At 33.7% G+C, this 16,546-nt stretch overlaps 2 protein-coding genes across 2 annotated transcripts; both read left to right on the top strand.

Moving 5' to 3' along the window:
* Positions 1-1,106: 1,106 nt before the first annotated feature.
* On the top strand, positions 1,107-2,048 carry LOC127684486 (olfactory receptor 4F15-like). The gene has a single exon (XM_052181404.1). It carries the CDS (start codon positions 1,107-1,109, stop codon positions 2,046-2,048), a length of 942 nt encoding a protein of 313 aa, XP_052037364.1.
* A 13,193-nt stretch (positions 2,049-15,241) lies between these two features.
* On the top strand, positions 15,242-16,183 carry LOC127684487 (olfactory receptor 4F21-like). Its single transcript, XM_052181405.1, has one exon. The coding sequence runs from the start codon at positions 15,242-15,244 to the stop codon at positions 16,181-16,183; it is 942 nt and encodes a 313-aa protein (XP_052037365.1).
* Positions 16,184-16,546: the final 363 nt, after the last annotated feature.

Below are 16,546 nucleotides of genomic sequence, written 5' to 3' on the forward strand. Positions count from 1 at the left end.
GTATAATGGAGATTTCATATGTAGGACTATCAACTACAATGATTAGCATTGTGTGTCATACTCTATGTTTCTCTGCCTATTACATTAAGACATGCTTTTTCACTGAAACTTGAGATGACTTTTCCAGGTAAAATGAAGACTGGCACGCCCAAGATCTGCTTGTCCCTGTACATTCTGCACTGATATGAATGTATTCTACTACACTCAACTTTTAAGCAGGGGATGGGGAATCAGAACTCAGGTCCTTATGTTTGCAGACCAATAACCTTTCTCAGTGAATCGTCTCTGCATCCCTAGATATGTTTTATAAGATTTAAGGCATCCCATGAAGTCAATTAGACATATAATGAGAAGTTTTAATATATAATAATATATATAATATATATTGAGACATATGATGTGCAAGTTTTATTTGTTACAGCACAGAATAATAATTTATTAGCTCCCCTAACAACATATAGTTTTCCATTTGTACTATAACTGATTACTTAAAGACCTTCCATTCTATTTTTCCATTTGACCATTTAGTAGTAATTATGATCAAACTGCTTATTATCCTATTATTAGCTTATTATTAGTCTAAATACAAAATAAACCTCTAATAATGTATCCAAGATTATAAGCTTGGCTTCCCCTACTGTCTGATCTCCAGCACTCTTCCTCTCACCCTACTGTTCTAATTATCTTGAATTCTTAGTATGGGCCAATATAAAAGGTTGAAATTCTTCTCATTCTCTTCATTAATAGCAAGGCTATTATCAAAGAGTAATTCCACTGTAGTGACGCATGCAGCTGAGATACTACATTATGCTTTTGTTTAAATGTATTAAAATAGTAGATGTGGCATTTTATTTAGTTCTTTATGAATAATTCATTTTTCACCTAAGAATCTGACCTAATTCCAGACATATAGTATATAATTACAGACTATCAGTTGGACAGATAAATGAGTTAAGGCATAGTCAATGCTTCTAGCAATAATAAAAAAAAAAACTATTTTGTCTTAATTTAATAGAAAATATTGTGAATTATTTTATAAGCTATTTACTTATGATAAAATTATTTTCTTTTGTTTTCACTATCTTAGGAAACAGAAGAGAAAGTAAATGCTTAAAAAAAATTATACCGAGGTGTCTGAATTTGTGTTTCTGGGACTTTCAACATCTAGAAAATTTCAACATTTCTTCCTTAGTTTCTCTATCATATTTTATGTAGCAATCGTGCTGGGAAACACCCTTATTGTGTTTACACTAGCCTTTGACTCGCATTTGCATTCACCTATGTACTTTCTTTTGGGAAACCTCGCACTTATTGACTTATGTCTTTCCACCTTAACTGTTCCCAAAATGATTTCTGACCTGTCCTCTGGACACAATACCATCTCATTCCAGGGTTGTGTCTTCCAGATATTTGTCCTTCATGTCCTTGGGGCATCTGAGATGGTATTGCTGGTAGCCATGGCCTGGGACAGATATGTGGCCATATGCAAGCCCCTCCACTACCTGACCATCATGAGCCCACGAATGTGCCTTATTCTTCTGTCTGGTGCCTGGGTTATTGGCTTTTTACATTCAGTGGCTCAATTAGCATTTATTATCAAGTTGAGTTTTTGTGGTCCTAATGAGATAGATAGTTTTTACTGTGATCTTCCTCAGTTTATCAAACTGGCCTGCATAGATCCCAAGAAAATGCAGTTCATGGTTACTGCCAACAGTGGGTTTATTTCCATGAGCACCTTCTTCTTATTGATAATCTCCTACATTGTTATCCTGTTCATTGTAAGAAAACATTCATCATCAGGTGATTTGTCCAAGGCCCTCTCTACTCTCTCTGCTCACATCTCCGTAGTAGTTTTATTCTTTGCACCATGCATCTTTGTGTACATGTGGCCATTTCCTACTGTGCCGGTGGATAAATTCCTTGCCATTCTGGACTTCATGATTACACCCATCCTGAACCCTGCTATTTACACATTGAGGAACAAAGACATGAAGGTGGCAATGAGAAGACTGATTTCTCAGCTATTCAATATGAGGAAATCATCCTAATCTACAGAAACACAAAATGCATCTTCTGATTGCTCTTCTATAATCATAACTGAAGACTGCTATTTTTTATTATCCTATTCAGCATTTTATATTGAATAGTATATTTCAAATAAACCAGCAATAATGACATGTTTAAGTGGAGTTTATTATGCATGATGTGATAACTATAGACTTATTATCCACAGAAAAGCTAAAAAGAAAATAATAAATGTCCATCTACAGTATATATTTGCAAAATTGATTTTATATATTCATATATTTCTGTATTTCTTAAGAAAAATATTTATCTCATTACACTTATATTTTGGTAAGTAAACATATTAAGTTTCTATGTCGATTCATAATAATTTGAACATGTTATTATATTATACTGACAAATTGAAAGAAATGTAATATGTTAAATAAATTCTGAAAGTATCTTATAGTCTAAGAAATTAGAGCTTTTCCTGGCCTTCACAGCCAACCTTGAAGTCATTTAAAGTCTCCAGTCTACTGTGTACTAAAGTAGCTGAATTGTCTTTAAGAGAACATTGTAACAATCAAGCTTACTTGCCTTGGACTTCCTGTGTAAACAACTATTATAATCTAAGCTACAATCTCAAATTGTATATTCTTCCATTCCTCTGATCCAGACAATTGCATTTCTTGCTGGAAGCAGCAAATACAGAGTTGAAAGTAACTGCCTAAAATCAACAATTAATGTTGAAAGCAGACATTTATTATTATTGCTTGATAATTAAATGATGGTTGTTTTCTAGGTGAGATGGGTTTAGTTTGAGACAGTGACTTAAGCTCTGATAAAACTTTTTAAAATTTTTGTAAAGTATCCCATTCCCTCACCATGGGATGGTTTCTATGCTGTTTATAAATATACAATGAAGTCCTTTGTTGGATATGGCAATCAGATCACTTCCATTCACAGCTCTTGAAATAGACAGACACACATAGAAGTAGACAAGAGACATAGAGACAAACAGGCTATAAGAATCTCATTAGATAAGCACAGAATCAGATTCACAACAAATAAAGGACAGAATACACAGGGACTTCCTGTTTGTTAAATAACTCCAACAAGAAGGACTGTTATACCTTTCTTTGATACAATAACGATAAATTTTTCGTAACTCAGATTTAACCACTAATGCTTTATTATATACACATTGAAGAAGACAACATTTGCTCCTCCAGAAAGCATTAATCTCCAATAGTAAGTCCCCTTCCCCCATCCTTGATGTTGGTGGCCTCAGTTCTGTGCAGTTCTTATGCAGATTACCACAGTTGCAAAAAGCTCATAAGTGCAACAGCTGTGGCATGTTCCCAAGATATCTGTTTGCTGCATATCTCCCAAACTTCTGATCTAATTCTTTGTTCCACCTACTTTTGCAATACACCCTGAGTACTGAAGAGGAATAGAAGGATGATACGTGAAGGACTGAGCACTCCTATCACTAATTACCAGTTATGAGTTTCTGTGTTAACATTTCCTAAACTTTAGCCCCACCATATACTATAATAAGAAACTTCTCTAATGAAGGCAGATTAAACTTAAATTATGTGTGCCTATAGATGCATTTAAATTCAGAAATCATTTTAAATAATTAACTTTGTTCTAATGTTTTCTAGTTTTACTTCATCTGTTTTCACTCTGATTTGTAAAATTGTCTATCTGGGGGCTAGAGACCTGATTCAGTTATAAAGAGTACTTGGTGCTTTTAGAGAAGGCTGGGATTCAACTCCTAGAATCAAATGGCCCATAACTGTCTATAACTCCTGCTCATAGTATGCTATTGCATCTTTGGCCTCAGTGAGTACTGGCATGCATGTGCACAAATACACGATCACATACACATAAATGAATATGTTTTTAAGAATTGACAGGTAATACATGCCTACAAGTGCAGTTGCGGCTTATCTGGTATGGTGATAACCAACTATATTTTGATAAATTTGAGGTCAGTTTCATGGTAATAAACACATTCTAAAGTAAAAACGAGAAAGTAGTATCACTTCTTCTCAGACACAGCTTAAACTCTGGTAGTGTCATCTCTCAGGCTGTGTTCTCTCTAACAATTGTTGGCCATTCTATGTTCATGCCTGCATCATTAACCAGTGAAGACAAAGCCAGTTGTATAATATTGCTTCTATCATCAATAATATTGGAAAAGGACGAACACAGTAAGTGGACATGTACACTAATTGCTAAATACATCTGGTTAATTTACTTTATTCTATTTAAATTGTGCTATACATATAGACTTTAATATATATGATAAATTAGTTTTACATTATCTTTCCATCACTTAACAATATTTTTAGAGTGATCTTCACAATCAATTAATTCTCAATCAATTCACAATAAATCAATTAAATTCTTGGAACAATGAGACCCACTCATTTACCTGAATCACAAAAAACAGATCAAAAATATACTTAAGTCTTTCACTCAGTGATATATGCCCTAAAAATAAACACCTAAAATAGATGTCACTGACCATCTATTTTGAACTTACGATTATCACCTAGTACTGAAGTTTACCTATTAGTTCAATTTGCAACATTATACACCAAGAAAATAGTGTATTCTCATCACAGAATAAAAACAGGTTTTTTTGTATTTTGAATATTTTAAGTTTTATTAAGTTGTTTATTTTCTTTACATCCTTATCACAACTTCTCTCTCATCCCTTCCCAGTTCCTCCTGCTCATGTCACTTGGCCCTCATCAACTCCTCCCCTTCTCAAAATGGGAAGACATCCCATACATAATAGCCAGCCCTGGCATTTGGAGTTTTAATAAGTCTAGGCCTGTCTTATTCAATTGAGTCTAGACAAGGCATCCAACTTAAGAATAAGGATTACATGAAGCTCAAGAAGAAAGAAGGCCTGTGAGTGCTTTGGACCTTCTTGGAAGTGGGAACAAAATAATCACAGGAGCAAAGACAAAGTGTAGAGCAGAGACTGAAGGAAAGGCTATTCAGAGACTGCCCCACCTGGTGATCTATCCCATATACAGTTACCAAACCCAGACACTATTTTGGATGTCAAGAAGTGCAGGCTGTCAGGAGCCTGTTTAACTGTCTCCTGAGAAGTTCTGCCAGAACCTGACAAATACTGAGGAGGCTGCTTGCAGCCAACTGTGCCCTCCCCTGAGCCTTTTTCAGTGGGAGTTTCAAGGACACTAGCCTGATGCTAGCATTCTCCAGAGCAGGCAGAACCAGTTCTGCAGACCTATTTCCAGCTTTTGGGGAGAAGTCTTGCCCTGCCTACATATATATTTGGAGATGTTCATTAAACTTTGAGCCTTGAGCAGGAAATCTTGTCTTAGTTTCATGTTTCTCCTGTCATCCCATTCCTAGCCCCAGCTTTCCTTACAGGTGACCTAGTAAATTGTTCGAATGTACCCGTGGGCGGCTATAGCCAACCATTGGACTGATCACAGGGACCCCAGTGGAAGAGCTAGAGAAAGGACTGAAAGAGCTAAAGGGGATTGCAACTCCGTAGGAAGAACAATATCAACTAACCAGACCACCCAGAGCTCCCAGAGAGTAAACCACCAACCAAAGAGTATTCATAGAGAAAACCATGACTCCAGATATATATGTAACAGAGGATGGCCTTATCTGGCATGAATAGGAGAGGAGACCCTTTGTCCTGTGGAGGCTTGATGTCCCAGCATAGGGTAAGGGGATGCTCGCGTAGTGAGGTGGGAGTGAGTAGGTGAGTGGGTGGAGGAGCACGCTCATAGAGGCAAAGGAGAAAGAGAAGAAGAGAGATGGGTTGGGGGTTTATAGAAGAGAAACCAGAAAGGGGATACCATTTGAAATATAAAGGACTAAAATGATTAATAAAAATAAATAAATAAAAAGTGCTAAATGATAACAAAAAAGATAGAAGGTCAGGGTCTTTTTCATTTGCCTTTCCCTGATGAGTAAGGATGGTGAACATATCTTTAATTGCTTCTCAACATTTAGAGATTCCTCTGTTGAAAAATCGCTTTCTAGATCTGTACCCCATTTATAATTGGATTATTTTATTTGTTGATATCTAATTTATTAAGTTCTTATATATTTTGGGTTTCAATGTTCTGTAAGATGTGGAGTTGGTAAAAAATTTCCCTATTCTATAGGGTACTGCTTTCTCCCTTTGAATTTGTCCTTTGCCTATAGAAGCTTCACAATTTCCTCAGATCCCATTTATTAATTGCTGATATTAGACCCTGAATTGTTGGTGTTCTGTCCAGGAAGTTGTTTCTAATGCCAATGCATTCAAAGCTACTCCATAGTTGCTCTTACATCAGATTTAGTGTATCTGATTTTATGTTGAAATCTATTTGATTTCTTCCATATGATGAAATCCAGTTAGAACAGCAATATGTGTTGAAGATGCTATTTTTTTCCATTATATAGGTTTGACTTATCAAAAATCAAGTACCCAAGGGTAGATTTATTTCTGGGTTCTGTTCTTCAATTCTATTCATCATCCTGTCTGTTTTGTTGCCAGTACCATATGATATTTATTACTTTTGCTCTGTAATATGACTTGAAATCAAAGATGGGATATCTCTATAAGTTCTTTCATTATATATAATCATTTTACATATAATGGATTTTCTGGTTTTTCACATGAAGTTAAGTATTGTTTCTTCAAATTTAGTAAAAAAACAAAATTGTTGGAAATCTGATGCGAAATGCACTGAATCTGTAGATTGCTTTTGGTGCAATGGCTGTTTTTAATATATTAATCCTACCAATTCAGAAGATAGAAGATCTTTTTATCTTTGACATTGTCTTTAATTTTTTCCTTGGAGACTTGAAATTCTTGACATACAGGTCTTCCCTTGTATGACATACAGCTCTAACTTGGTTAGAGTTGCACCAAGATATTTTATATTATTTGTGGCTATAGTGAAGGATGTTGTTTCACTGATTTCAATCTCTGCCTGCTTATTATTTGCATAAAGGAGTGATACTGATTTCTTTAAATTAATTTTGCATCCAGTCACTTTGCTGAAGTTGTTTTTCAGCTGTAGGGTTTCTCTGGTAGATGTTTCAGGGTCATTTATGTATAGTATCACATCATCTATCAATAGTGATAAATTGACTTATTTTTCCAATTTGTATCCCCTTTATCTTCTTTACTTTATTTGTCTTACTGCTCTAGCTACAACTCTATGTACTATATTGTTTACCTAATTTCGTTCTTAAAATGTTTATCATTTGAATAAAAGAGAGCTACTCTTTTTTTTTTTTTTTTTTTTTTTACTTTATTTTGTATCCTGTTACTTTGTGGCCATTTTTAAAAAACACATTTTAAACCATCATTTTCTTATTTATTACATTTTACTAGCATATCAGAAATCTGACTTAGATGAAGCTTCAGAGTCACTAGAGGGCTAAATTCTGAGAAAGTAGGTAGCTATGAGATTCCCCCAGGAAAATGCTAAAGAAAGCCTTTCCAAGTTGGAGTTCTATTTAAAACACAGACTTGCAAAGATTGTCTAAAAGGAGGCAAGGCTGTACCACATTTTACACTGAGAACAAACTCTCATTAAAGTCAGTCAGTGTAAAAATGAGTTCACCATCATCTTAGGGCAAAGGTGCAAGCTAAAATAAGGTTCATTAGCTAGAAAAAAAACTGGTTTCAAAGGCAACTTGTATAGGTAAGTATTTGACAAACTATTTGATTTAGGAATATTAACTTCTGTCTAATCAGCTAATTTCTGAATTTTCCCCTGTGGCATTTTATACTTCTAAATATGGATCTTAGAGTTCTAAATGTGTAATTCATATGAGTATCGAGCACAAATATTATACATTTTCTATCCCAGTGATATCTTATTTGCTAAAGTTTTACACACACAGGAATACATGAGTGATACAAACATACGCACACACACACACACAGGCACATACACACACACACACAGGCACACACACACACACACAGGCACACAGAAATGCATGAGTGATACAGTCATGAATTTAATCTGGAGTACAATGGACTTCATATACAATTTGACATTGATATTATCTAAATAATTTTAAATATTTCTTCTTTTAGCACTTAAGTAGTAAATTCAGATACATTCAGCTATTGTCATCAACAGAATAACAAAAACTGAACTATGATGACAAAAATGGTGAAATTTTTTTAAATAATAGGATGAACTTTGTTGATTATGTATGTTTGTGTGTCTGTGTATGTACTTGTTCATGCATCACATACATGCGCATCTTTTCTCTCATCCTTATAACTTAGTTTTCTGCAAGTCAAAGTAACTACAAGAAGCCAAACAACCCTTACTATATATTATAGGTCTTCTGCTTTCTACTCATATGACTAAGAAAAGCAAGATTTACAATCTACTATAATGAAAATAAAGATGTTTCCTTAAATAAATAAAGAAAGAAATTTTGAAGAGAACAATTTGAATTCTAAAGATGATTTTATCTAGTACCCATTGATATTAATATGAATATTATTTTATACTTATTTATATTTTCCATGAGTTTTAAATAAAAAAAGATAACTAATTATTTGTCCTAAAATAATTATAAGGGAAAAGGTTGCTTGTACTTCTATTGTATAATCTAGAGTCAAAAATGGCAGTCACCTCATGAGTAAAGAAATTAATATTATAAATGAATATTTGTGCTTTCCTCTACACCTGATGATTGGTTTCATTCACAAAATAAGAGGTGTTTATAACATGTTCATGAGAAGTAGTAATGAACTAAAATAAGTTCATTTCTGTTTCTCTTCTCTTGATATTGAGGATGGAACCTGAGCCTGCACACATGGTAGAAGGCCAATACATTTTAATGATATGCTTCCTTAATTAGCCTAACCCCTGCTCCCTTTCCTGTTTATTTGCCCATACCCTTTCCATTTATTCCTTTTAGTTCATGAATTGCTTTCATTCTGCCAAATATCTTTAATATTAATTCTTTCACATTCTGTACATCTAACATCATTCTCTTTGTTAAAATATTACTTGAAGTGGTTTAGATCTTTACTCTCTGAAAATTAAGATAATGAAGGGAGACCTAGTGTGTCTTTGTATAGCAACCTACTCAAACATAGTAAAACATGCTGCTTTATCTATTTCTGGACTTGAGAGCCTGCAACTGTACACATACTAGGTCTCTTTGCTAATTAGCACTAAAGTCACCTACTGTATAACACTTCTTTAGTGTTGGAGTGCTTCTTTAGTGCTGGAGTGTAGAACATCTGATTCTGTTTCAACTTGCTTTGTTCTCAAAATGAATATGAGGCAGTAACTCTTAATTACTGTGCAGATGAGAAAACAGGTTATCAGTAACCTATGGTAGACAAAGTAAGTAATTGAAGATGGAGGATATAGACTGTCCTGTGATGGAAATTGCTCATATGAAATTTTTCTATGTTAATTTTTATATAATTTGTTTTTAAATTATAAGCAATAATTTTTCTTAGTATACAAATCAATTTTATGGTAAAGAGATAAGATATAATTAGATGGAGTTACCTATATTCCCTGAATTGGTGAAAAATTTAAATAAATCCTAAATATGTTTTTGGGCACAATACAGTTGCCCTCCTAGAAAACAATATGAGGGCTCCTCCCAAACTCTACAATGAAACATTTTTCTCTAATTTCAGCGGTTCCACAATGTATAAACCTATTTCTATAATAAATATCTATTTGATCTTCCTATATTCTTGAATAATTACTGGGTTTCCATTTAGTTTATATTTTCTGAAATAAATAGTCATGTAAAATAAAAGTTTAAAAATATGTTCTAACATTTGCAATCTCAATTCCTTTAAATATAGATACACAAAATAAAATGGCAGGATCGGAGTTTAAAAGTTTGTTTTTAAGCAACCGCCTTTGCCTTTTGGACTCACTGTGACTCATATTCCCATCACTGAGGCTGAGAAGTAGTTTAGCCCCACAGCAGCCCCAGGGTTATCATATTCTCAGGAAGTATCATAAAAGAAGCTGGAACTGGTTTCTAAAACTTCTGACTTTAAAATAAAATCTTAACCTAAAGTTTAAAACTAATTTCTCAAGCCAAACAGATGTGGTTAGGAATAATGCTGCTCTTGAAGAGGACCCTTCTGGCTTTTATGCACTTATAGATACATGTAGCATATACACACTCGAACAAACAAACAGAGACACATATAGACACACACAGACACACAGACAAACACACAGACACAGAAACACAGACACACATGTACACACACACACACACATACACATATATGTATATATATAATTCTCAATATAAATATATGTCTATTCTGGAAAATATTTTGATCTGGAGACTTCTAATCACCCGGAGATATTTTGTTATAATACATTTGATAAGATCCTCAGAAGTCCATGTTCTCATAATTGACCTGCATTTAATAACCACCCGTAAGAGCTATGATTTTTATTATTCATTCATATTCCAAAATATCTGTAATAAATCACTACATATTTAAATAATCTCATAATTATCTAACTCTTAATGTGTTTACTCCACTTTTCATTTTAATTTTAGTTTAATTTATCAGTTTTATAAATATAATTTCAAGATCTCTGTGTCTCAAATGAAAACTGAATCTTCTGGTAATGTTGCAAAAGGCTCCTAGGCATAGCATACAAACTTACCCCTGTGAGTAGTCCCAAGGTTACTTCTGAGGTAATTCTTTTTTATGACTTTCATTTTACCCATTATCTGTGTTAGACCTCATATTTTATTTAGTTTTTAAATATGATTCAGAAGTTCAAATTTTTCAAGTGAATGCATAAACTTTTACTTGAATAAACGTTATCCTTTTATTTTATTTTGATTATGTTGTGTGTGTTTTTAAGTGAAAATAATAGGTTGAATATTTTTCTTTACTTTTCTTTTAATTTCTTGCAGCATGTTACTCTGTGATCTTCAAATGATTCTTTTTTTCTTCCAATTATTGCTGAACTAAATTTTCTTTATTTATCAAAAATAATTAGACAATAGTACTCACAGTTAATTCCTTTTATTAATCATTAATATTTTGTATATAATCCTAAATTATTGAATTCAAATACAATAATCAATAATCCTGTAATAATATTTCACAAATAATGTCTGGATTATGATGGTAACAATTGCTGAGCAAATTACCTCAATAGCGAGTTCATGGCTGGGCAGGGAGCAGCCCTTGTGGAACCCTTGACTGATTTGTACAAGGCACTGTGTTCAATTTGAAGTCTGCAAAACTAATTACAATTAGTGAGTGTGTTGATTTATTACTTAACAATATTTATAATAATTTATAAATAGTATATTAAATCATAATTTTCTAATCTCTTTTTAGGATTTTATATGATATGCTCTGGGCTTTGATTCATCAAGTACTTTCAGCATTGCAATTTGATGTTAATTGGAAACACATTACAACTAATCAGAACATGGGGAAAACAATGTATTCACTCTTTGTATTCAATATGGATGACTGTGAAGAAAGTAAACCAAAAGTAGACACGGCAGGTACAAAAAGTAAAGAATTGAAATTTCTTAAAGGTAAAACCTATCAATCTGGAAGTATATGTCATGAGCCAAAATCTGCGGCATGTTCCTTTTGTGTGTCCCTGAGAATGATAAAGATAACATTAGGTTTGGTTAAACTATGTGATTATGAATTCAAATTTTACAGATGAACTGGAAACTCAAGAAAGATTTTTTCTTGAGTATATCATATTTAACTTTAGACATTTTGCTGTGAATTAAAAATAAAGCTACAGCTGGGAGGTGGTGGCACATGCCTGTAATCCCAGCAATCTGGGAGGCAGACATAGGCAGATTTCTGAGTTAGGGGCCAGCCTGATCTACAGAGTGAGTTCCAGGGCAGCCAGGGCTATACAGAAAAACCCAAATCCAAAAACAAAAAAAACAAAAAAAAAGAGGTCTAGTGACAGTAAATTGGGACAAATATTAAGCATTAGCATATAAGAAGCCATCACTGTATAAAAACAAAATGTATGAAAAATGTCACAGATAATTTTGAAGAAAATTTGCCAAGAAAAGGCCAGAATGCATTTAGCTTGAATCTAGAGAAAACCTAGTTTGTAACGAATACTAAAAAGCAGAGTTTACTTTTGTCACATGACTAGAAGAAATCTTGAAGAAGAATGTTGCTAGCTTTGATGAAGTTGCTCAGCATGCACACTGAGTGCTGGGCTTGTCGACAGTTCCACTGTGCTGTACGTAAGACATGGGCATTAGGAAATCTATCTTAGGAATAGCAGTAGCATTAACTACACAAATGAAAGTAATACTTTGGCCACATGAAGGTTGTTTTTCTCATTGAAAGGAAATGAATTTTAGAAAAGATACTAATTCGGCACCACATGTCCAATTTACAATGAAAAATCTAAATATTATTACATGTACCATGCCCCAAAAGACCTCATGTTCTTGATCTGAGATAAACTTGCAGTCTGATACAAAAAAAAAAATGCTTTTAAGAGTTTCTTGAAGTCAAGGATTCAAAGGCTGGGAAATACATAAAAACAAGTTAAGAAAATCAGGACTTAATCCTGTAGTCTCTACTTGAAAAACAATATGTAAAAACCAATAATTATAGAAAATATCCAAAATACATTTTTTCTCAAGAAGCAAGCTACCTATGGCAATTGAGTTGGTAGGAATCATTGATTAAAAAGCAACACTCATAAGGAATGTTGGAGAGAGAAGAGATATTGCAGGGGACACCAGTTCAGAGATGTTATGAGTTTATACTACATATTGTACATAAAAGTGGGAGGCTGTTTGAGTGTTTGGGTAATCTGCAGTGCATTTTAAAGTACCAATCAGAATAGAATAACACTGTCATTAAAATCGTGATTTATATGTCCTGAATTTCTATATGTATCTTCAGGACTTGACACTTGATCAATCTGTAAGTTTGGATATATTTTATTATATATAACTCAAGATCAAGAATATGAAATACAGACAGAATTTTACATCAATATAAGTAAGTTAATTGGCTTGTTAAAAATCTCCATACAAAAGAAATACATAATAAAAGAAATATATTTATGTATAATCACTGAACATTGATGTCTAAGCAGGTCCATGATAAAACTTTCATGAGCTAAATGTTAAAAAAAATATAACACTAGGTAGCAGTGATACATGTCTTTTATCGCAGCACTCAGGCAGGAGGAGCTCTGTGAGGTCAGCCTAGTCTCCAAGTGAGTTCAGGACAGACAGATTCATTACACAAATGATAAACACAGCCTTGGAAAAATCTCAATTTCTGCAGGTAAATTTCACGATAATTTTTTTAGACAACTTACATATGAATGACATAAAGCATGGAGACACTGTAATAAAATGGAAATATTATTTGTAGCATTGGTATACTCATATCTTTGGATAGGATTACAAAAGTACATGAAAGTGAAAGTAAAAGGTAAAAGAGAGGTGAACTAACACACAGAAATTTATTCACTATTGATGCTGGAGAGATGGTTCAATGGAGAAGACCATTACTGCTGTTCCAGCAGTCTGAACTTCAGTTGCCAGCACGCGTGAGGTTGCTCACAGACATCTGTGCAGGAACTTTAATCCCAATGCATTCAAAGTCCTCTTCTGAATATACTTGGTTCACACATAGATATGAAGGAAAAAAACACTCATACACATTAAAATGAAATCAATACTTAAAATTCTATGTTCAATACTATATATAATAAGAGAAACATATCTTAAATCTACAATGAAATAACAGTATAATGCATTAGAAAAGCTATTATAAAACTCCAAAAGTAACAAATATTCTTTTAGAGTAGGGTAGAAGTCCAATTATATGCATTGTTGATGAAAATGATCATATAGCAGTTATATTGAATCATAGAGACCCTCAGAAAGTAAAAAATGTTTTGCCTATATTTATCCACTATTTTCTTCGGATTGAATCTTAAGAAGGCAAATTCAGGGTATGTAAGAAATATATGAGGTTCATATTTATGACTTCTCTTTATAGTAGCTTACATGTGGAATTAATTAGCACAAAATTAAATGTTAGTCGTACAAAGAAATGAGTTGTATCATTATACAGCATCGCGGATAAAAGTGCAAAACACTGTGTTAAAGGAAATATCAGAGATAGGAAATGTGTTCAATGTCTCATTGTAGGTGTAAAATGTTAATAACTCGATATGACTTCAGAATACGGATCAGCAATGATTGTAAGCAAGGAAGTGGAAATTTAGAAAAGGATGCCATAGATGTGTGCACACCCTTGCATTTATTCAAAAACCAGTGTACCCTGGAATGAGTACAACTACTACAAGTCTGGGTATGTAAGAAATATATGTTGTTTATATTTATGACTACTCTTTATAGTAGCTTGTGTGGAATTAATCAGCACAAAATTAAATGTTAGTCATACAAAGAAATGAGTTCTATCATTTTACAGCATAGCAGATAAAAGTGCAAAACACTATGTTAAAGGAAATGTCAGAGACAGAAAATGTGTTCAATGTCTCATTGTAGGCATAAAATGTCAATAACTCGATATGACTTCAGAATACAGATCAACAGTGATTGTCATCAAGGAAGTGGAAATTTAGAAAAGGATGCCATAGATGTGTGCACACCCCCTGCATGTATTAAAAAACCAGTGTACCCAGGAATGAGTACAACTAATGCAAGTCTACAAAAATATTTGAGTAACTACAAAATTCTACTAATGAAGAATTTACTGATGGAATGTGCTTAAAAAACAATCTTGAGCGTAAACCTCCATTTCTCCATTGAAATTATTATTTCATGAATAATACATTCATGAAAGTATGATTTACAAAGCAGTCCAAAAGCATGTGTGTCACCTGAATGGATAAGACAATGAAAACATCTAGAAAAGACTTGATAGAGAAATATTTAGAAATAGTTAAAGGCTAATCTACAAGAAAATATCTAGTCACAGAATAAAAAGAAGAAACCCCATTTGCCTCTCTCTACCTTATTCATGTTTGTGTTTCTTTAAATTTATAATCCTCATAACTTTAAAATTTTTAACTTACTTTGCTAGCCAACTCAGAGGGTTTTTCTTTTGATTTTGAAATTACAATTTCAAAAGAGCTCCATAATTATAAAATGTACTTTAATACCATAGGCCACAATTTTTCATCATTTCCTCACATCAAGTGAACTAAAACTATTTATGCCAATGGATCAACTAAATGACTCCAGAGTTTCTGAGTTTGTGCTTCTAGGACTCTCTAGTTCTTGGGAAACTAAAATTTTTCTCATGATAACATTCTCTATGCTCTACATCGGAATCATTTTGGGAAATCTCTTCATTGTCATTTTGGTAATGGCTGATTCTCACTTACATTCACCCATGTACTTCCTGTTGGCCAACCTGTCTTTGAATGATGTGTGGGTTTCCTCCACTACAGTTCCTAAGATGATCTCAGATCTTCTGAAAGAACACAAAGTAATTTCTTTCCACAGTTGCTTGACTCAGATCTGTTTTATCCACATTATGGGAGGAGTGGAGATGGTGCTGCTCATAGCCATGGCGTTTGACAGGTACACAGCCATCTGTAAGCCTCTGCGCTACTTGAGCATCATGAGCCCTAGAATATGCATTTCATTCGTAATTGCTGGCTGGGTCACTGGAGTGGTCCATGCCCTGTCACAGTTCTCTTTTGTTGTAAACCTGCCTTTTTGTGGTCCTAACAAAGTGGACAGCTTTTACTGCGACTTCCCACGAATCATACAACTCGCATGCACAGACAGAGACAAGTTTGAGTTTGTTGTTGCTGCCAACAGTGGCTTCATGAGCATGGGGAACTTCTTCTTGCTTCTCCTCTCCTATGTCTTCATTTTGGTCACAGTCTGGCAAAGGTCTTCAGGGGACTTGTCAAAGGCGCTTGTCACTCTGTCAGCTCACATCACTGTGGTTGTTCTGTTTTTTACTCCATGCATGTTTCTCTATGTGTGGCCTTTCCCCACATCATCTATTGACAAATATCTGTTCATTGCTGACTTTGCTATCACGCCTGCCCTTAATCCTGTCATCTATACATTAAGAAACAAAGATATAAGAATAGCAATTCGAAGATTAAGCAAAAGGCCTGATAGTAGCAGATTTTGCTGACTGTTTAGTGTGGGAGTTCTGAAAATGTACATCTAACTGTATAGAAGAAGATTCTACTGAGGCTTATGCTACTTAACCTTGCCAACTGCACAGGTCACCTACCTCATAACCTATATGCATTCAAACAGATAGTAATGCCTTGATTTTGTTCCCTTGAGAAAGTAGAATACACGTTTGTACTTCTTAAAATAAAATGCACTATGGATGAATGAAGTGTTTTGTATTTTTACTTGTTGATAATTTGAATACAACGAAGACATAATATCAACCTTTCATGCTCAGAAATGAACTCCAAATTTGTTTGTGTGGATAATTAAATTATCATAATAGGTTGTTTTGTATTTAGCACTAGTGTATCCAATT

The sequence above is a fragment of the Apodemus sylvaticus genome, chromosome 5 (assembly GCF_947179515.1).
Source record: "Apodemus sylvaticus chromosome 5, mApoSyl1.1, whole genome shotgun sequence".
NCBI classification, from domain to species: Eukaryota; Metazoa; Chordata; class Mammalia; order Rodentia; family Muridae; genus Apodemus; species Apodemus sylvaticus.